Source organism: Chlamydomonas reinhardtii, chromosome 13 (assembly GCF_000002595.2).
Source record: "Chlamydomonas reinhardtii strain CC-503 cw92 mt+ chromosome 13, whole genome shotgun sequence".
NCBI lineage: Eukaryota > Viridiplantae > Chlorophyta > Chlorophyceae > Chlamydomonadales > Chlamydomonadaceae > Chlamydomonas > Chlamydomonas reinhardtii.
In genome coordinates, this window is record NC_057016.1 from 3,625,738 (window position 1) to 3,645,136 (window position 19,399).

At 64.6% G+C, this 19,399-nt stretch overlaps 3 protein-coding genes across 3 annotated transcripts; 1 reads left to right on the forward strand and 2 right to left on the reverse strand.

Moving 5' to 3' along the window:
* Positions 1 to 9: 9 nt before the first annotated feature.
* On the reverse strand, positions 10 to 11,002 carry CHLRE_13g588600v5 (uncharacterized protein). Its single transcript, XM_043069714.1, has 27 exons — positions 10,745 to 11,002; positions 10,519 to 10,627; positions 10,414 to 10,453; positions 10,028 to 10,139; positions 9,447 to 9,583; positions 9,119 to 9,169; positions 8,778 to 8,884; positions 8,340 to 8,412; positions 8,120 to 8,194; positions 7,681 to 7,827; positions 7,457 to 7,507; positions 7,276 to 7,335; positions 6,938 to 7,063; positions 6,605 to 6,676; positions 6,331 to 6,411; positions 5,963 to 6,073; positions 5,706 to 5,836; positions 5,371 to 5,490; positions 3,230 to 5,210; positions 2,900 to 2,980; positions 2,525 to 2,602; positions 2,276 to 2,371; positions 1,893 to 2,078; positions 1,568 to 1,678; positions 1,343 to 1,426; positions 1,024 to 1,143; positions 10 to 873 (listed from the first exon to the last, which is right to left on the reverse strand). Exons 1-27 carry the CDS (start codon positions 10,800 to 10,802, stop codon positions 475 to 477), a joined length of 4,797 nt encoding a protein of 1,598 aa, XP_042917689.1. The 5' UTR covers positions 10,803 to 11,002; the 3' UTR covers positions 10 to 474.
* Positions 11,003 to 11,186: 184 nt separating this feature from the next.
* CHLRE_13g588626v5 (uncharacterized protein) lies at positions 11,187 to 13,102 on the reverse strand. Its single transcript, XM_043069715.1, has one exon. It carries the CDS (start codon positions 13,032 to 13,034, stop codon positions 12,756 to 12,758), a length of 279 nt encoding a protein of 92 aa, XP_042917690.1. The 5' UTR covers positions 13,035 to 13,102; the 3' UTR covers positions 11,187 to 12,755.
* A 1,112-nt stretch (positions 13,103 to 14,214) lies between these two features.
* CHLRE_13g588650v5 (uncharacterized protein) lies at positions 14,215 to 19,109 on the forward strand. The gene is made up of 7 exons (XM_043069716.1): positions 14,215 to 14,585; positions 14,857 to 14,903; positions 15,065 to 15,245; positions 15,357 to 15,607; positions 15,957 to 16,476; positions 16,717 to 16,878; positions 17,143 to 19,109. Exons 1-7 carry the CDS (start codon positions 14,421 to 14,423, stop codon positions 18,019 to 18,021), a joined length of 2,205 nt encoding a protein of 734 aa, XP_042917691.1. The 5' UTR covers positions 14,215 to 14,420; the 3' UTR covers positions 18,022 to 19,109.
* Positions 19,110 to 19,399: the final 290 nt, after the last annotated feature.

Sequence of the window (19,399 nt, forward strand, 5' to 3'; positions counted from 1 at the left end):
ACTCAGACGTTGATTGCGGCTTTACAGCAAGTTCTTGTGCCCTGGTGCTTAGCGACTACCATACACTTGCACAGGATGCCTACTGTCACTGGCTTCTGTGAACAAGTGTGAGACATACACAACTGTAAACTGTCAGCCTAAGTATCACTGGATCGCATGGGCTGCATCCACGGGCTGCATCCCTGCCTGGCGCTATCACAGGTGCTCGCCGCTCGCTTTACTCACATGCATACGTACGCCTTTTACTCACATGCCCTTATATACAACCATAAGCGTGCGCACCTCGCCCTTGAGATGTGCAGTACGGCCTTCTCCTGCTAATAAGACGTTGAACCCTCCCATCACGGCATCAGTCACTGGCACACACACGACACGGACAACACTATGCAGCTCACGAAATCGTCCTTCTGTCCGGCCGCCCTACAAAGGCCGCTGGCCACCTACTCGGCCGCATCACCCCATACCGCAGTGCCGTCACGCCGCCTGCGACTGCTGCTGCGACTGCTGCTGCTGCGGTGCCCGCACTGCAGCAGCAGCAGCAGTCACCTCCGCAGCCGCACCCGAGCTGCCAGCCCCTCCCGCGCTCTTCCCTTCCGCCGCCTTCGGCGCCGCAGCGGACAGCATCAGTGTCAGCGACTGCTGCCGGTTGCGGCCCAGCAGCCCGGCTTTGCCGGCAGCGGCGCGCGCGGAGGCGGAGCGCTGCGCGCCCGCGGCGCTGCCACCCCGTGCAGTGGCTGCGCCTGCGGCGGCTGCAGCCGGCCCCGAGGCGGAGCCGGGCGGCAGCATGACGGCCAGGCGCTGCTGCAGCGAGGCGCGGGCGTTGAGCTCGTAGCGGCGGCCCACAAAGGCGGTGAGGATGGACTCCACGGCATCCTGGGGGGGGGGCAAGTGCGTGCACGTGAGCGCATGGGGCGTTTCAGTACCTGAGGAGCGGAGCAGAGACAGGTGGGTTCACCGTACGCAAAGCAACCGCCGCCACCCGAGGCGTGAGCACAGTACGGTACTTTTATGGCACGCACATACCCGCATAACGCCCAGCGACTCTTGCACCAGCGCCTGCCCGGCGCGCGCGCTCTGCGCCGCCTGCCGCGCCGCCACCTGCCGCTCCTGGGCCTCTGTCACCGCTGCCGCGGCAGCCAGCGCCTGTGAAGTGTGCAAGCACTCAGGCGGCGTCAGCTTCTCCGCAGCATAACCAGTAGGCAGCAACATACACCGACACGGCCAGATGCGCCATGTAGCAACAGTCGCGCGTGCGTAAAGCCACACAGCCAGAGCGCAGCCAGCTTGTGAGCCAAGTGCAGGCTAATGCACCCATGTCGTCGCGTGTCGCTCATCGCCCCACCTTCGTCCGCTCCTCCACCACGCGCCGCAGCTGCAGCATCTTGAACTTTTTGTAAGCGCGCTTGATGGTGTTGGCGGCGCGGACCTGCAATCGGCATGGCAGTGGGATACAGTACTCATCAGCTGACGGTCAAATAACGTGACGCACGTGGACTTCAAACGGCGCAGTCAGTGCAGTCCTGGTCCTGGCCCCAGCACCGTCGCGCCCTGCCCCGCACGCGGCCACCTGGCGCTGCAGCTCGTGCCGCGCCGCCAGCGCCTGTGTGGTGGCCTGCGTGCTGCGCGCGCTGGCCGCCAGCACATCACGCAGCGTGGCGCGCTCCGACGCCAGCTCCGCCTGCGTGTTGCGGGGGCGTCGCGTGGTGCAGTGCAGTGTGGATTAAAGGCTTGTTGGAGCATGGCGAAAGTGTACAGACATGCCAAGAAGCACCGCATCCCAAGCATACCAATGCACAGGCGTCCACGGTATCCGTGCGCGAGCGTGCTCCCCTGGCACCAGTTGCCACAACCTCAACATCCCTCCCCCTCACACCCGCCCAGCTGCCGCCCACCTGCGCCCTCTCCAGCTCGGAGTTCAGCCGCGCGGCCTCCGCGCCGCTGGCCGCCAGCTGCGCGCCCGTGGCCTCCAGCCCGGCCAGCGTCTCCGCCAGCCGCGCCTCCAGCTCCAAAAGCCGCCCGCCCGAGGCGGACAGGTCGGCCTCGCGGCCTGCAGCCAGGCCCTGGGCGTCGGCAAGGGCCTGCCAGGAGGGAGCAGGTGGAGGGGTAGGGGTGCTCACGAGCAACGCACATGGGTTCGGTAATTCGGTTTGTTGGAAGTATTGAGGGGGTACGGCGACCCTCCCAGTCCGTTGTGGTCGTGCAGCACACGGTCGCCAGAGCACCGTAACCATGCCCGCCACTCGCTTCTACGCCTCTCGCATCCTGACAGCCGCACCTGCTGCGCCTCCTGCAGCTCTTGGCGCACAGCGCGCAGCTCCGCCACCGTGTCGGCAAGCCGGGACTCCGCCTCTGATAGCGCCGAGCCAGTGGCCTACACCGACGCCATCAGTGCAACACGTACACGACTTAAGCACTCGCGACATGGCTTTCTGCGCACCTACGCTGTTCCACTCAGCAAGTAGTGCTGGCTGCTGCATAGGGCACGCTTGTGAGCACCGAGCATCAAGCATTAGCCCGAACCCACCTGTAGCCGGTCCAGAGCCTCGGCGGCGCCCGCTTCCACCTGCTGCTGCTCCTCCACCATGCGCTTGAGCTCGTTGGCCTGCATGTGCATGTGCGGGGCGGGGGGGGGGGGGGTTACATTCATGATTTTTCGAGAAGGGGGGGGGGGGGGCAGAGGCAGCAGGCAACCAGCACCGTTGCGGCTTGGAACGACTAGCATCGCTATGTGGCTTGACGGCCCGTGCGGCAGATTTATTGTAATTGACCGCGAGCTAGTGGGTTCTTGTCCAACGACATGCCCTCCGACCCCATGCAACTGCTGCCAAAGATAAGACATGCTGTCCTTTGTTTCTCACGCGTGTCTCGCCTCAGTACCGCCTTAAATCACCCCACACACCTGCTGCGTGACGCGCGCCTCCAGCCCTTCCCGCGTCCGCCGCGCCGCGCCCGCCATCTCCATCAGCGAGTCCAGCTGCACCTGTGGGCGAAGAAGGCGAGGGCGGAAGAGATCAAAGGAGCGGAGTCCCACGCATGGCCGGCGAGTTCAAAGAAGTGGGCCAGCATGCAGGGGACTTATGACAGAGCTGTTGGTGGGCGCGTGTCCGAGGTACTAGGCAGGGCACACGGCAGCCTTCCAGGCAGCTGCAGGCCTCACCCTCACAACCCACACCAGCCATGATTCAAGCAAGCAGCACGGACACAGCGCCTCACGAGCCCCTGCCCTCACCTGGATGCCTGTGAACAACGGCGAGGGCTTGGGCGCGGCGGTGCCGTCCTCCCGACCCGCGGCCGCGCCAATGCCCGCCCGCGCCGCCCCGCCGCCCGCCCCGCCCGCCGACGTCCTCTCCGCACTGCTTGCGTCCTCGTCCTCCTCCCCGACCGCCTCCACGCTCCCGCGCAACGCTCCCAACCCCAGGCGCCCCAGCGGCAGCGAGCCAGGGTGTTGGTCGGTTAGGCCCTCGGAGTCAGCGGTGTCGAATGCGGGGTTCAGGTTCAGGCGGCTGCGCCGCATGAGGTCCGCGGCGGCGGCGGCCGAGGGCGAGAGGCTGGCGTCGCGCCCAGCGGCGCCGGCAGTGCCCAGCGACGTCGTGGCGAGCGAGGTGCTGAGGCTGGCGCTGTCAGCGGCCCCAGCGCCGCCGGCAGAGGGCGAGCGCGCGTTGCGAAAGCTAGTGCTGTAGGCCGCACCGGAGGCGGTCTTTGAGGCGGCGGCGGAGCTGGTGCCGCCGCCAGCAACAGCGCCGCCGCCTGCGGCCGCGCCGGCGGCCGGAGCGTTGACAAAGGCCGAGGAGGCCGACGGTGCTACGGGCCGCGCTGGTGTGCTGGCGGTGGAGGAGGACGGCGGCTGTTCGCCGTGCTGCGCCGCCTCCGCGCCGGCACCAGCGCTTCCCATACCGCCATTGCTGATGTGGCCCCCGCCGGCGCTGGCGCCCCCGGGCGAGCGCGGCGGCAGCGGCTGGGCCTGGGCCTGCGCTTGGTGCGCGCTTGCGTACGCGGCCGCGTAGCTGCCGGTCCGCGCCGTCACATTGGGCGACCGCGGCGGCGTCACCGAGCGAGCCCCCGCGCCGGCTGTCGCGGCTGCCGAGCCGGAGCCCGAGCCGGAGCCGCTCGTGCGGAGCGGCGTGGGGCCCATGGCTAAGGGTGCCCGGACCTGCCCGGAGCTGCCTGCGGCGGCGGCTGCCGTAGCGGCGGCCGGGGCCGCGGCCGCTGGCGCCTGCGCCTGCAGGCCAGTGCCAGTCGCGCCCGAGGTCATAGCTGCAGCCACAGCAGCATGTGCTGCTGCTGCTGCTACCGGCGACATCGGCATCACTGCGGTTGCCGGCACACGGACTGCCGTCGGCGCCGGCACGCCCAGGTCTGCGAGTAGGTCGCGCCGGGCCGCGGCGATGGCTGCGTCCAAGTCAACGTGGGTCGGCGCCGCCGCGACGCCCGCCGCCGCGCCCGCAGATGCGGCCGATGCCGACACCGCTCCTGTGCCTGCGGATACCGCTGGTGCTGCCGCGCCGGCCCTTGAGGAGGACGCCTCCACCTCCGCCGCCTCCGCCATGGATGCAGCCGCATCCCGCGGCGGCTGGCCAAACGAAGACGCGGTGCCGGAGCCCTGCGGCCCCGACAGCTGCGGCCCCGACAGCTGGGAGGCCACCACGGCGGTGGCGGCGCCGCCGCTGCTGCTGCTGGCGCCGCCCTCCACGCCGTCGGCCTGCGCGCCCGCCGCCGCGGCCCGGCCCGCTGCGCCAGCGGCGCCCTGCGCCACGTCGGCGTCTCCACTGGTGCTGTTCATGGAGGACGTCAGGCCCAGTGCCTCCTGGATAAGTGCCACAGCGCTGCTCGCGCCGCCGGTGCTGCCAGTCACGCTGGCGGTACCGGGGCCGCCCGACGCCGAGGCGCGGCGGCTGGCGGCGGCGGCCGCCGCCGCTGCCAGGCTGGCAGCCCACCGAGCGTTCTGGGCTGACGAGGCCGCTGCGACGGCGTCGGCGCTAGTCCCCGCGGTGTCAGCACTGCTGCCTGCCACAGTCGCTGCCGAGGCAGAGCCCTGCCTGGCGCCTGTGGCAGCTCCGTCGGCGCCGTGGGGCGCCGTCTCGCCGTCAACAGCACTGGCTGCGGTAGCCGCAACTCCGTGGGATGCGGATGCCAGTGCGTTGCCACCTGTCGCCTGGTCGGACGGCGTGGGGGGCCGCTCAACCGCCATCGGGCCCAGCGCCTGCTGCAGCCTACAAGCAGCACACGCAAGCACTGCTTGCTATAGCCGGCAGCGGGCCGCTGCAGCAGCAACAGCCGTACGATGCCTGCTTTACAGCAGTCTGAACACAAGAAACACAGTCGCTTTCCTGCCTCTGTGCTGAAGCACAAGATGCCGGTTGACTGGCTTACCTGGCGAGGGCGAGGTGGATGGCAGACGCGTGCTCCCGCGCCGCCGCCCGCTCCGCCGCGAGCCGCGACTGCAGAGCCGCCACCTGCCGCTGAGCGGCAGCCGCCAGCTGGGCCTGCTGGCTGCGAGGGCGACAAGTGACGCAACACAGGGCAAAGAAGAGTTCCAATGTTCTTCGCATTTGCAGAAAATGGAAAATGCGAAGGCAAAGTGCCAGACCAACACCCCGTGGGTAATGCAGTATAGGCCCTGCCGCAGCTCGGGCACAGAGTCCGCGCAACAATACCGTACGGCTGCGCAATTGGGACAGGCCCCTGGTCGGCTGCCACGCACTCACGCCTGCGCCTCCTCCTTCTCGCGCTGCCGCTCCGTGTGGGACGCCTCAAGCTCCGCCGCCGCGTCAGCAAGCTGTTGTCGCAGCGCCGCCACCACCGCCGCATGTGCGGCGTCACGTTCCAGCTGCTCCGCCTGTGTGGGCAGGGACAGGCCAATGCCAGTCAGTGACGAGCCTTCGGCACTGCGCCGGCATGCAGCCACCTTCAGCACATGCCACACAGCTCCCACACGTCATACAGCCCCCCCCCCGGCACCCACTTTGAGCCGCGCTACCTCCGCCTCCAGCTGCCCCTGCTGCTGCTGCACGTGCCCCAGCTGCTGCACGTGCTCGCTCAGCAGGGAGGCCTGCTCCGCCAGCTTGGCCGTGGCCTGGCGGGGGCGGGGGTTACACTCATATTTAGGCGGCAGGCCATCTTGGGGGCGGGGGGGTCGGGGAGGTCAGCCGTGGTCGGCGTTAGCCGTCAGGGGTGGTGGTGGAGTGGCGGTGGGGTCGAGTGGTGGCGCACGAGAGGTATGGCCGGTCCGTGATGGCACGCATCTGTGGTGTTCAGGTGCAGACAGCATCCTGAAGGCCGTGGCCCACCCGCTTGCCCCAACTGCGCAAACACCTCGCCCCGTACACTCACCTGCGCGTGCTTGGACTCCGCCTCGGCGCGTAGGGCGTCCGCAATGGCGGCGGAGCGCGCCTTCTCACGAGCCAGAGCCGCCTGCAGGAATCAGTCGTCAGACAGCACAGAGGGCCGCGGGGATTACAGGACGGGCACAGCGGGCCATGCAAGGGTGACGGTGAGAGGGCACGACCACGGCAGATGCCTTGTCTGGACGAGCAAAGCTGGGCTGCGCGCGTCGGGAGGAAGCAACCGCCCGTTAGAATCGGGCCCCTCAAGTCGCAGCACACACCTGCAGCGCGTCCCGCTCCTCCTTGGTCTGAGTCAGTGCCGCTTCCAGGCCGTCGGCACGCTCGTGGCCCTCCTGTTGAGTGAGTGCGCACCAACGCTTCAATACCGTATGTAAACGGTATTCCGCCCGCATTCACGCAAGCTCCATTGCTAGCAGGGCAGCCTTGCAGCGCCAGGAAACGGCCAAGCCTGGCGCCGTAGCCTGGCGCCGTGAGGGCGATCTGCCACTCCCGCCCCCTCATTGTTGCCTGCTTGCGGTGATGTACTGCTACTGTCTACTCCTCCTTTCCACCCAACCGCGCCACCGGCACCACAGCCCCACTCCGCTGCCCACCTCCAGAGCCGCCAACAGCTCCGCCGTGAGCGCGCGCATCTGCAGCCGCTCGTTCACCATGGGCTTGTTGCGCACGCAGGCCGCGCGCGCGCCGAACTGCAGGCTTTGCAGGCTCTCGTCCGCGTGCTGGAGGTGCATGGCGGCGATGTGGGCGGGGCAGAGGGCGAAAGTGCAGGTCAGGACTTAGGAACGGAGTCGCTGAGGCGGAAGGTGGGAGTGGGCATCGGTAGATGGGCAGATCCCGGACTGAGAGTGTGCAGGAGTGTGCCTCCAACCCCTCCCCCAAGAACCATACACACACCGGTACTTGTCTAACCTATTTTCGCTGCCGGTCACACCTGCCGCACGTCCGACAGACACAGGATAAGCGACGTCTTCGCGTTGCCGCCCAGAGACTCCTGCGGGCGTCAGCGACACGGGCAACAGCGCCAGGCCTAGTCAATCACGCCAGTCTCGACCATCGCACGGCAAAGTGACTGCCGCAATCACCATGCATCCACGCAACCACCATGCACCCACCTGGAGCAGGCGCGTCAGCTTGGAATCGCGAAAGGGCACGTGCGGCGAGTCCTGCGTGTCGCACGCACGACACGAAACTCGTTGGACACTACGGTAATACAGCGGCGGGCGTCATGAAGTTGAACAGCCGCCGCGGCCACCCACCACCCCAGCACCCACCACCCCAGCACCAGCACCCACGGACCCAGTACCCACCGACCCGGCAGCACCCTCCGCGCGCCCACCTGCGCCCGCGCGCTGATGCACATGCCCAGCATTGTCAGCGACAGGTTGATGGAGCGCGCCTCGGTGGCCCGCAGGCCCACGCTCTTGCTCTTCTTCAGCCGCTCGCTGCCCGCGAGGTCCACCATGTACAGCTTGCCCACCGTCACCTGCAGGGACATGATACGGGTGTTAGGCAGGAACGGGAAGGCAACACGATACATGTGCGTGTGTGAGAGGGTTGTCACCACGGCCGCCATGGCTTACAGCATCTCGCCCAGCCCTGCCCTGCCCTGCCTAGCCTAGCCGGGCCCAGCCCAGCCCAGCCCAGCGCAGCGCAGCCAAATGACCGTACGCGTACGCGACTGTGGTGAGTGCGTGGGTGTGGAGCTGTGCCTTTGGCCAATGGCACAGGTCTTGCACCAAGGCAGCGAACGCCAGTTGCCCTGCTGCGCGCCGCACCTTTTGTGTGACCACGCCGTCCTGGTCTGGCGCCTCCGCCGCCGCGCGCTCCTCGTTGGTTAGGTACTTGCGTCCCTGATGCCGTGAAGGTGCCGCGGAGGTCGGGTGCAAGACAGACATTTGTTAAGACAGCATGACATGAGAAGGAGACACGCCATCATACAAGGTTACCCCTCACATTACCGTAGAAAGGTGTCATCACCGACCGCCCAACACCTACCTTGACAGCAGTCAGCATGACCACCGCATGACTGCGGCTACTGTGCGCGTTCAGGTGCGTGAAGGCGAAGACCCTGCGCGCGGAAAGCGTAGCGAGGGCCGGGCTATGTGACAACATGCCAGATCGCCCCCCTCCCATAGGCGAGGCTGCCGGACGCCATACACACCGGACACCTTAAATCCCCTCCTACGCCACACGCGGGCACAGCCAGCGCTACCCGGCTCTACTCTGCCCTGGTCGCACCCACCGCCCCGCAACCACCGCCCCGCACCCACCGCTCCGCACCCACCGCCCCGCACCCACAACAACTCGCACCCACCCCTGTTCGCACCGGACGTTTCGCATCACCGATCCGCACCCACCGCTAACCCCTCCCTACCCTGCCATGCACCCGCCACCCCCACCCCCGGCGCTCCTCCCCCCGCCCCGCCCCGGCACCTGTTCTGCTCCCCCAGCTCCAGATAGTGCAGGCACTCCTCCAGCGACGCCACCGGCACCTCGCAGGCGCCCGCCACGAACACGCCGCTGCCGTCCTCGCGGATGGGCTGGGGAAATGGAGCGAGAGTCGGGGGCAAGCGGGGTGTGTACGGCGCGCGTGAGCGTGTTGACACGAACGCAACCAGAGCAGGATGATTTTAGGGTTTCTCTTGCTGTGCTCGCATATACGCACAGGCCCAGCCCCGGATGGTGCCAGAGCGGCCGGCACTGTAGGACCCTTTCTTGTAACCCCAAACGCTTTCTCGTGCCCCCCCCCGGACGCCTTCCGCAAGGCGCCTCACCAGGTTGTCGGCGGTGGGGTTGAGCAGGTCCTGGATCATTTCCATGTAAATCTGTGGGAGGTGGGGGAGGAGTGGCGCTCGGCACCGCGGCTCGGGACAGCCCACACCTCACGAGTATGCACCGTCCCACGGCGTGCTGCGTTCTGCCTTAAGCACTAACACCGTGTTGACCCCAGCCCCGTCGCTGATGCCATCACTGATAGCCGCTTTCCGCGTGTCCATCACATCCCGCAACAGCTGACTACCGCGGCCCACCTCAGCGCACCGCGGCCCACAACAGTCCGCCCAGCACAGCACAGCCCATCACAGGCCCGCCGCAAGCCCACACCTGGATGTAGGACATCGTGACGTGGTAGCTGTGCAGCGGGTCGCGCGCTGCCGCCGCAAACAGCTCCGCCGCGGCGCGCGGGATCATGCCGATCGCGTCCGGCGCCGTATTGCCCAGCGTGTAGGTCTTACCCGCGCCTGTGTGCGGCCGGCACGGCGGCGGCGGAGTCAAGGCGCGCAGCGTGAGGATGACAGCGTGGGGACGGCTGTGTTGGGGGCAGCGTGCGCGTGGGGTGCTCGACGTGCCCTCGCGGCATGCCGAATGCCCACAGGCCGCTTTCCTGCCCTTTGCCTCATCCAGTGTCCCCTGCGGTCACACCGTGTGCCGTGGCATGCCTCCAGTGACCCTTGCGGCGGCCGCTGCGACCGCATGCTGTGGGCCAACAGCTGCGTCTCACCGCTTACCGCCCCCGCTTTCTGCCCACCGATGTGCTGCTGGCCCCGACTGCTTATGGGCCCCACAGCCCTTTTGGCATGCGCAAGCATACGGTAATCACATGGGTACGAATCCATGCGGTCCCATTGACCCCGTTGTGCCTTTCATCTCCCTGAGCCCCCTAAGGCGCTGGGCCAGTGGCCAACCTGTCTGGCCGTACGCAAGGATGGTGCCGTTGTAGCCGCGCAGGACGTCAGCCACCACGTCCGAAACTGCCGAGGTATAGACGTCCGCCTGGCTGCATGACGGCCCCAGCACCTGGGTCAGGAGCAGCACCACAGCGATGTTTAATGGGCGCTCCGGGCAGTAGGGCAGGGCAGGGCCACTTTTGGGAGGAGTGGGGCGTGGGATTGGGGTGGTGCCGGCATTCCTGTGGACTGTCATCCGGCCCACGAATCCACGTGTAAACCAGGCATGTTGGCTGGCCGATAGCCCCGGTGTGCAGCCTCTTGCCCCAGTACGGGGGGCGCTGCAGCAGCAAGGAAGGGGCCAGGTGCCCCAAAGGCAAGACCTACTGCGCCCCTCCACCTGCCTTGGTGAACACGAAGTCGGATTGGGGCACGGGCGCATCCCTGCGAGCAAGCCAGGGCTTTATCAAACCAAGCCATGCCAAGCTTTCAATGGCGCAGCTGCTTACGGGCGGAAAATCGTCAGCTGACCCTTGTCTCCCTCCGTCCATGCCAGCGCTCCTGGAGTTTCCTCCTCGCGAAGGGGTGGCCGGATGCGAGCATACACCTTGACTTTCTCTGCAGAACACGGCGATTTGAGGTGCAAGGCGCAGCTGGTATTTGAATCGTCCCGTCGTCGCAGGGCTGCATTCAAAAGCTAGCACGTAGCTAGAAAGCACAACTTGCTAATCTTACCAACTTCTCCTCCTTCGCGCTCTCGCTGCGCTTTTAGTCCCCCGCTTGAACGCAACATACTGGGCGTCTCCCGATCCGCCTGAGGCCTAACATCTGAGCCTGGTTCTTGAGACCGAAAGAGCTGTGGTGCAAGCGGTGAAGGAGTGCTTGCGCCCCCCTTACCGATGGAGGGGATGCGCGAAGCCATGTTTCAAGAACAGAGTGTTTCAAGAACAGGCGGGTTACCAAGCCCCTACGTGTGTCATGGTTGTGGTCGCCTACCTATATGTTATGTATGTCTACCTCCAACACGGGCAGCGTTTCGTCACCCGAGCAATGGGGGGCCCGCCCGTAGCCGACCCCGTGCCAGCGATGCGCCCCCGGGCAGGGCACCCCTGCCCACGGGCCACGGCAGCGTCGGAACATTGCCTTCGTACTACCGTCGCACAACGCGTGCATGTATCTACATTAGTAGCTATGGCAGAGTCGACTGCCGGCTCCAGAAATTGCACGAGGCATCAACGTCTAGCTGCTGCGCGGTCCCATCACCTCACGCCATCACCCCTTATGTGCTTCTTGCAAAGCCGACTCCGGCTTGTGACGACTTCCAACTGCAGCACGGTAAGCTTACGCAAAATGGATAGGACCTCTACCTACACAAATCTATGCGGACTCAAGGCACCAACACGGCAAGCCTGACACGCCGGGCTGCGCCGGGCCCCTGCCGGCCGTAGCTACCTGCTATCTACCGTACTGCGCCGTGGTGTATGCGCCTCCATTCTTTGCAGCCGCTGCATGTTGCGGCAAGCGGGGAACCTCACAACTCAGTCACGCTGATCAATGAATGCGGATGTTACAGAGGGGACAGTCAGATCAATGGGTGGCCTTTTCTCAGCCATTGCGCCCATAAAGCAACTCGACAAACGTTCCCTCTCATGCGCAAGGGCACCGACACGTACCACAGCAGTCCGTTACCGACGATGCTTGTGCATGCTTGTGCATCACCTTGCCAACCCTTTCAAGCTTGACTCACATTCTTCCCTACGGACAGGTACGACCCACTGATCAGTGACCGGCTGGCCTTACGCTTGATGGCAGCACTCCGAGTGCCGCCGTACCACCTGCTCAGTTCCCATGCCCCACAGCTTCAAGCTATTTAATCCTGCATGAATGCCTGATGCATTTTATGCACCTTTAGTTGCGGCGCCCATGCAAGGACTCGCTTCTGCCATCAGGGCCCCTTGTGATTATCCTCTCGTGCCACCCTCCAGCCGATCCTGTCTAGCATCCTCAAAAACGTCGCGGAGCTATCAAAAATGCATGAGGTCAGCGGCACGGCCCCTACCGAATTGCAAGAGGTCAGCGGCACGGCTCCTAAACTCTCCTAACAAAATGCAAGAGGTCAGCGGCACGGCTCCTCCAGGGCTCCTATCTTAATATCTCCAGACATTAATCGGCCATTTTGGCCGTTTCCTAGACATTCCTCTCGGGGGCTAATGTCTGAGGTGAGACTTTGTTGGCCCGGGTTTGGGGCGGGTTTTGTCCGAATTCCTATGGAGAAGCCCCCACACCGCCTTGTGTCCAGACAAAAGACGGCGGCCATCCGGCCGTTTTTGTCTGGAGCCAGACATCACCCCGAAAACAAGATACGACCCCTGGGCTCCTCCTACCTCTACCTCCTCACTACTGTCTGCCAGCCGCTCAAGGCGACAGCACGAGCTCAGGCGCCGCCACAGAGCCAGCCGCCTCCTGCGCTGCAAGGGCCTCCGCCAGCGCTGCGCCCAGGCTTACTGCCCGCCCGCCCGCTCACACCGCTCCATCCAGCCCGCCGCGCCCAGGCACTCGGGTGAGATGCCTGACAGCAGAGCCTCAATCGCTTCCAGCACCACCGTATCATCTAATGCGCAGCCGCCACCGCTGCCCCTGCCGAAGACGCCGCCGCGCGCCTTCCCTGCACCCGCCGCACTCGGGCTGAAGCTGCCAGAAGATGCGCCGCTGCTGGCGACGGTGCCGCCAATGCTGCCATTGCGGCTTAAGCTGCCGGCTCCGGCGCCGCCGACGCTGAAGGCGGCGGCGCGGCGCGGCGGCTCCGCGTGGGTGTGATGCGCAGTTTGACAAGCCAATCCTGGCGCACCTCCGCAAATGCCTTGAGCGAGGAGCGAGGGCGGTTGGCGGTTGCCACCGCCGTCACCGCGCCAGCCGCATGCAGGTTCTGGGAGTGCGAGTCAGCCACCCCGCCGGTGGCCGCGGATGGGGAGCCGCAGGTGCAACTGCAGTAGGAGGTGGACTCACATCCAACAAGGCTGCCCATGCACGCTGTCCATACATCTAATGGCAGAGATGCGAACGCGGGGTGGGCTGGGTCGAGGGGATTTTTATGGATAGGTGGCAGGGAAAATTCGGGCGGAGCGAGAAGTGCCTTCGCACGTGCATGTGCGGGGACGGCTGGGCACTGGGGACGGATTGATTGACAGGTTGACGGTTGGGACAGCTCATGTGCGCTCTCTTCTTCCTCCCCGTTCCCCATCCCCAGAACCGCGACGTCTCCGCCGCCAACGTGATCCGTGTGCTCCTCCTGCTGAAGCTAATGGGCTTCGAGCGGCCGACCAAGCTGCAGCGGCCGCCATGGCCGCCGCCGGCGGCGGGGCCAGGCTGAGAGCCTGAACGGCGCTAGCAGGGCGTGGGGCTGAGGGTGCACGTGTTGATTGGCGGCGAGTGACGTGACTAGTTTGTTAGCTGCGGGTTAGCACGGACTGTGCACCCCACCCAACCGGCCATGTCCGGATTTGCGGGGATGCCAAAGGCCCCCAACATAGAGGCGTGTGCTTAGTAGGCGCCCGCGTCAAGGTGGCTGGGTTGATAACGACCCGGGATCAGCCCTTTTCCTGCCATAAGGCAGCCACCTCCTTGTTATGGATAGGATCTCGCGTATGGCTGAAGTCTCAGAACAGGACTGCAAACAGAACCGCCGGTGGCACAGTGTGATAGCGCTCGTCAAGACCAGTCGATTGTCACCACCATGGTACTACCGATAAATCGAGAGGTTTTAGCCCCTCAACAACAAGGTTTTGTCCGGGGGGGGGGGTTCGCTCGGGGGGGCCCGGGGAATTTTGGGGCATGGGGTACTGCCAGGGACTAACACTAAAGGGCTGCGTCTTGGCCTTTGGGCTGCGCATAGCTGTGCGGCACCCTGCGGCATCGAGCCTCGGGTCCTATCAGGTCTGACAGGGTCTGACAGCCAGCTGGCCAAGGCCAACACATGTTTTGCGCCCGTTGCATCAAGCTGCACATTTTGAACACAGGCGACCCACAGACACAGAGGCCTAGTCACCAGGGTGCTGAAGTGACCAGACACAGTGGCCTCATAACCAGGGGGGTGGGATGACCATGGCCTGGTCACCAGCGGGATGGGATGACCTGGCCAATGCCGCTTTGTCGTACATGCTCAAATGTTTGATTCTCGCGATGACGCTCGAGGCGCCTAAAACAATCTTTCGCACGTAATACCAATTTGTTCTTACATTGTAAATTCCGGGGGAAGCCCACTTCGTTCACTCCTGCGAAACAAATTCACTAAAGTAAGCCTGAGGTAGACTGCAATACGTGAAATGCGTTTACGCCGCTGTGCACATTTTCTGCAAGACGGCGAGTGCAGCGCTCGGGAAGGTCGGGAAGCTGACGCACCAAGCGCGTCACAATGTCGAAAGCCAGAAGCACATTGAGCATCGGGACCATATCAGAGCCACAGGTCGCCAGCGTGCTCCAATCTCCAGGGCGACAATTACGCCATCACCATGCATGTTCCCTGCACGACTTGTGCGCGCTGTGCCAGGAGACAGCGTCTCACTTCCAGTATGCAGAGGTACGCGTAAGTGGGTCGCATAAGTGGGTTGCATAAGTGCGTCGTGTGCGTAAGATACCGCAAGGGTCTGGCCCCTGGCGCATGGCGCTGGGAAAGCTGTTGGTGGAGGTCACAAGGGTGGCATAAACATAAGACACCGGGCTCAGCGCCCGTATACGGCATCACACTTGGGGGTCAGAGAGGTCGGGGGAAGGGCCCTTATGAGCTTATGAGCATGAGGCCCCAAGAGCTATTCCGAACGCTGATACACGCCCGCCGCCTCCCACTGCAGCTGGAGACGCCGGCGTCTCCCGACGGACCACAGCCAGAGAGCACACGGTGAGGCGTGCAACAAAGTCCGTTCCATAGGCCACTCCTGACCGCGCTACCATTGTAGCCTGCAACCCTTTTCCCATGGCCCTACCCTTCCTCACCCCACCCACACTCTACCATGTCACGTAGAACCTTTCAGACGCCCCACTTCCCGTGCTTCCATGCAGCGTGGCCGCACACGATGTGTGGCACCTACTGCTGGAGTCCCCGCTCGCCCACACCAGCGTCACGCTGCGGCAGCGGCTGCACCTGCGAAGCCTGGTTCTACCGCCCCCCTCGGCGCTGCACCCCGCTGAGGCGCCGGCGCAGCTGGTAATGCGCAAGGGCGTGTGGCTGTGGCGAGACCAGGTGCGTGTCTAGGCGATGGGCATTCAAGTTCAAGCTCGAACCAGTTCAGAACTTCAGACCCAGAAACCTAACCTAAGCCACACGCATGCACATCCTCTCATACACCACCAGGTCGACGCCACGCCGCCCAGTGCCAGCGGCACAATCACGCCCGCCGCCTCGGCGGCCGCGGTGCCCGGCTACGAGGACACGCCGCCCGACCGCATCCGCCGCGCGCTCAATGGTGAGGGCAACGGCCCCTCGCGCCTGGGCCCTGATGACCACGTGCGCCGCATGTTCGCCTGCCGGGATGCGCTGGTGGCGGCGGCGGAGCACGGCGACACCGACGCTCTGACGCTGCTGGTGCGCCACACCGTCTTCAGGTGGGCCGTGCGTGGTGTGATTCATTCCAGAACACGGGAAGAAGCCAAGAGCCAAGGGATTTGATTGCGACTTGTTGTTTCTGCCATGTCGCGACGGGAGTAGCCTTAGATATACTGATACTGGACGGGCGGCGCGCGGCCCCACGGGACAGGACCGGGGTTAAGTGGAGAACGAGGAAGAAGGAAAGTGCTGTATGACGCAGTGCTGCGGCCATGCAGCAGGCGTGCACAGGCGGCGTCACGGGACCGGCCCTGAGCATCCGCATGCCGTGTGAATGGATGCGGGGCTGTCGCATAAGTTCACGTCTGTGACCTGTGTGCCTGGCGCTCACAACCACTGGTGCCGTAGGTCGTATGCATTCGGCCCCCACGCTGCCGTGAGCCGAGACATAATGCTGGCCGATCTCATCTGGGCCTTCTGCGGCGGCCGCATTGCGCCCGAGCTGTTGGGCTGGATGTTCGGCGACGCTTCACTGCCGGAGGTGGAGTTGGAAATGGATGCGCCCTTCGCCGAGTGGCTGGACAGCGACGTTCCCTACCTCGCAGCGGCTATGCACTTGCACAACTCCGCAGTAGCCACGGGCACTACACCGGCGCCTGATGGTGGCAGCGGCAGCGGCAGCGGCATGAGCAGGGCGAGCAGAGAACCAGCCGCAGACGGCGCTGCCGCAGACGGCGCTGCTGCAGACGGCATCAGTGGTAATGGCTACGACTCGAGAGACAGCCCGCTCTCAGTGCTGCGGGAGTTTGGCTTTGCGTTTCATGAATCGGGCCGGACGTTCCTGCTGGCGGTGTGGCTCTACCTGCACGACCGTTGCAGTGAGGCGGCGATTGGCTGGCTGGCTCAGCAGGGCTGCCCCACAGGACCGGTAAGTCGGGGCCAGTCAGGGAACTAACGCTGTCAACATGCGGGGTATGCATAAGTTGCTTGCTGAATCGGGGCTCGCTGAATGATGGAGGTGCCAGTGCGCTCGCATGGCGCCGGAATGAGGGCAGGGAACGCCCTCGCCTTAACGCCTTTCACCTCGCCGTCTTGCCCATCCCTCGAACCTGCTTTCTCACCTCGGGCTCATCCATCCCGCCCTCCCGTGCACCCGCTATACGCACAGCCCGGCTGGGCCTACGCGCTGGTGGCAGGGCTGCAGCCCAGCACCGAGTGGAGCCGGCGGCAGGAGGAGGCGCTGGCAGTGCTGGCGGAGGCGCACGTGCCGCTGGGGCCGGCGGCGCTGGCAGACATATGGCGGCTGGGGCCCAAGCCCTTCAGCAGCTACGTGAGTAGGCAGGGAAAGGGCCTTCGGCTCGCTGCGTTACGTCGTGATGCGTGTTGCTCTGTGCTATGGAGCGTACGGGGGGGGGCTTTGTAGATACCAGCCCAAGCTAAACCAACCCAATGCAGGGCCTGAGAGCCCCAAGCCTCGGGACACTCGTACGGCATCGCACAGGCGCGGGCGTATGCCCGCGGTACAAACGCTCCGGTGGCATGTTTGGAAATCCCTGACATATGTGCGCCTGCTTCCCCGTGCCCTGGCTTGCAGGTTGGCTTTCTCGCTAAGCAGCGCTGCCGCGGCGTGGGATCGCCCCGCCTCTATGCCGCCGCCAGCTGCTGTGCGCCCTTCAACCCCGCCTCCCGTGCCGACGCCCGCGCGCGCCGCCGCTTTCTCAAGCAGTCAGGCCTGGCGCCACCGCGGCTGCAGCGGCTGTGCGGTGTGCTCTGCTTGGCGCCGTCAGCGGCCGACGGCTTTGCTGGCGCCGCCGCTTGGGACGACGCCGGCAGCGACGCCGAGCTCGATTGCAGCAGCGGAGGCACTGAGGCTAGCAACGCAAGTGCCGACGGCGGTGGAGGCAGCCCCGGCGCTGGGGGGAGCGGAAGCTGGGGCAGAGGAGGGGGCTTGTCGGCGATTCCCCGGTATGGGTCGCGTGAGGTGACGAAACCGCTCCTGGAGATATTGGAGGGAGTGCCGGCGGAGTGCCTTGTAGTAGGCGGGCCGGCGGCGTCGCAGTCAAACGTGTCGGGTGCGTTGGCTGCAGCGCTGCAGGACCTGCAGCTGCAGGATGCTATTGGCAGCGGTGGCGGCGGCCGCAGCGGCGCTGCGACGCCGGCGGCGTCCATGGCGGTGGCTCTGCACGCGCGGCAGCTGCGTCAGCATCTGCAGGCTCATCTACAGCGGCGGGACCAGGGGGCCGCACAGGGCATGAGCAGCTCACAATCTGACAATGCCATGACATTCAGCTCGGGTGGGAGCGAGGCGGTGCAATCGCAGCAATCGCAGAGCGGCGAGGGACAGGGAGAGGGAGAGGTCGGGGAGGAGGCGGTGCAGCAGCGGAACCAGGGAGATACGGTCGGTGGAAGTGGAGAGTTTGCTGAGCTGGAGCCGGCGCCGGCGGTGGCTTTGGAGGGTCACAACCCGTGCTGAAGGTATGCGGCGGACAAGGGTGTGCGCTTTCGCTAGGGTTGAGAGCTTGTGGTCGCGAGCGCTGTCAGACTTTCAAAAGCAATGCCGGAAGGCTACGAATGAGATACAATTCTGCATAATGGGACGGGCATGTGCTGGTGTGCGGCGGTGTGTGGCATGCCGTGCTTTACGTTTAGCTGGCCTTCATGATTGCTATAGCGGACTCTGGAGAGATGTCTGCAGCTTAGGCAACCCCAGATTTTGGTATTTTGGGAGGGTTTGCTCATTACCTTGGGTGTCCCTAAGCCCAGGTGAATAAAGATGTTTTCCGAAAGTGAATACTAGGGAGGACGAATGGCAGATGGTGCCACAGCAATCTCCCGTATCGGGTCAAGAACAGTTGAGCGTGAGTCGTGCGACATACCTCGCATGCGGTTTCGGCAGGCAACGCCAGTGCGGGCTTGCGCTGACGTGTTGTGACGGGTGGCCAGGCCTACATATGTGGGGCTACACACGCAGGGTTATGGCTGTGTCTGAGTCAGCTTGTTATGGTCAACCAAATGTCATTTGCAATTGCTTATTTTGGTGAAGCATCTGCCTAAGTGTAGTATATGTGCAGGAGAATGGAGCATTTTAACACCTAGTCTTTGCTGAGTGCACACAAAAGCACTGTCCTGGCGGACGGTTGACAGCTCACATTCGCGTTTGCGGTTCTTCTCTTGATTGCGGTTTGGATCTGTTTGGATCTTGTAGTCCGTGTATGTTTAGATCCAGAGTAGGCAGGGGAGAAACACGTGCACGTGGGCCAGCAGGGAGTGAGCACCCGTGCACGGATGAGCAGATTGGACTTGTGCATTTGCTCATGTCAAATGGATGTGTGCAACCCGATCAAGCTCGTACCTAGAGACGCACACGTCGCTATAGTAGTCAGTAAAGGTCAGAAGGCATGGCCGCGACGTGTTGGGCAGATGCCCTGTCGTCAAGCAGGAGACGGTGCGCAGTATGCGCTTGGACACAGGGCAGAACGATGTAAGCTGTGAAGGGCTGAACACACACGCTGGCCGCTGGCTTGAACATCGGTGTGCGATGGGACAGGGTTAAGGCAGGTTGGCGAGGTCCCGTAGGGTGCAGTTGACGCCCATACCCCAAGCAGACGGCAAACAATTGCAGCGGCAGAGCAGAAGTGCATGGCTGGTCGAACGCCGGAGTTACTGTACCGACAAGTTGCTGGCTGGCTGGACCGCTGGAAGTTTGCTGATGCGCATTCCTCACGCTCCGGGCGCCCGGCCAGGCGATAGCACCACACAGACACACCGCAACGCCACACTCGCGATGCAGAGCCGCAGCGCACTTGCAGGAAGATGACCAGCGTCCACGGATGAGCGGCTTGAACATCGGT

What these genes read in the sequence shown, in the direction of transcription:
- CHLRE_13g588600v5 (XM_043069714.1), bottom strand. Translation starts at nt 10,802, where the DNA reads ATGTTGCGTTCAAGCGGGGGACTAAAAGCGCAGCGAGAGCGCGAAGGA. An exon ending in TCACGATGTCCTACATCCAG is followed by an intron (nt 9,170 to 9,446) that starts GTGTGGGCTTGC and finishes CACCTCCCACAG; the next exon opens with ATTTACATGGAAATGATCCA. An exon ending in GCATCAGCGCGCGGGCGCAG is followed by an intron (nt 7,508 to 7,680) that starts GTGGGCGCGCGG and finishes TGCGACACGCAG; the next exon opens with GACTCGCCGCACGTGCCCTT.
- CHLRE_13g588626v5 (XM_043069715.1), bottom strand. Translation starts at nt 13,034, where the DNA reads ATGGGCAGCCTTGTTGGATGTGAGTCCACCTCCTACTGCAGTTGCACC.
- CHLRE_13g588650v5 (XM_043069716.1), top strand. Translation starts at nt 14,421, where the DNA reads ATGTCGAAAGCCAGAAGCACATTGAGCATCGGGACCATATCAGAGCCA. An exon ending in CTCACTTCCAGTATGCAGAG is followed by an intron (nt 14,586 to 14,856) that starts GTACGCGTAAGT and finishes CTCCCACTGCAG; the next exon opens with CTGGAGACGCCGGCGTCTCC. An exon ending in TGTGGCTGTGGCGAGACCAG is followed by an intron (nt 15,246 to 15,356) that starts GTGCGTGTCTAG and finishes ATACACCACCAG; the next exon opens with GTCGACGCCACGCCGCCCAG.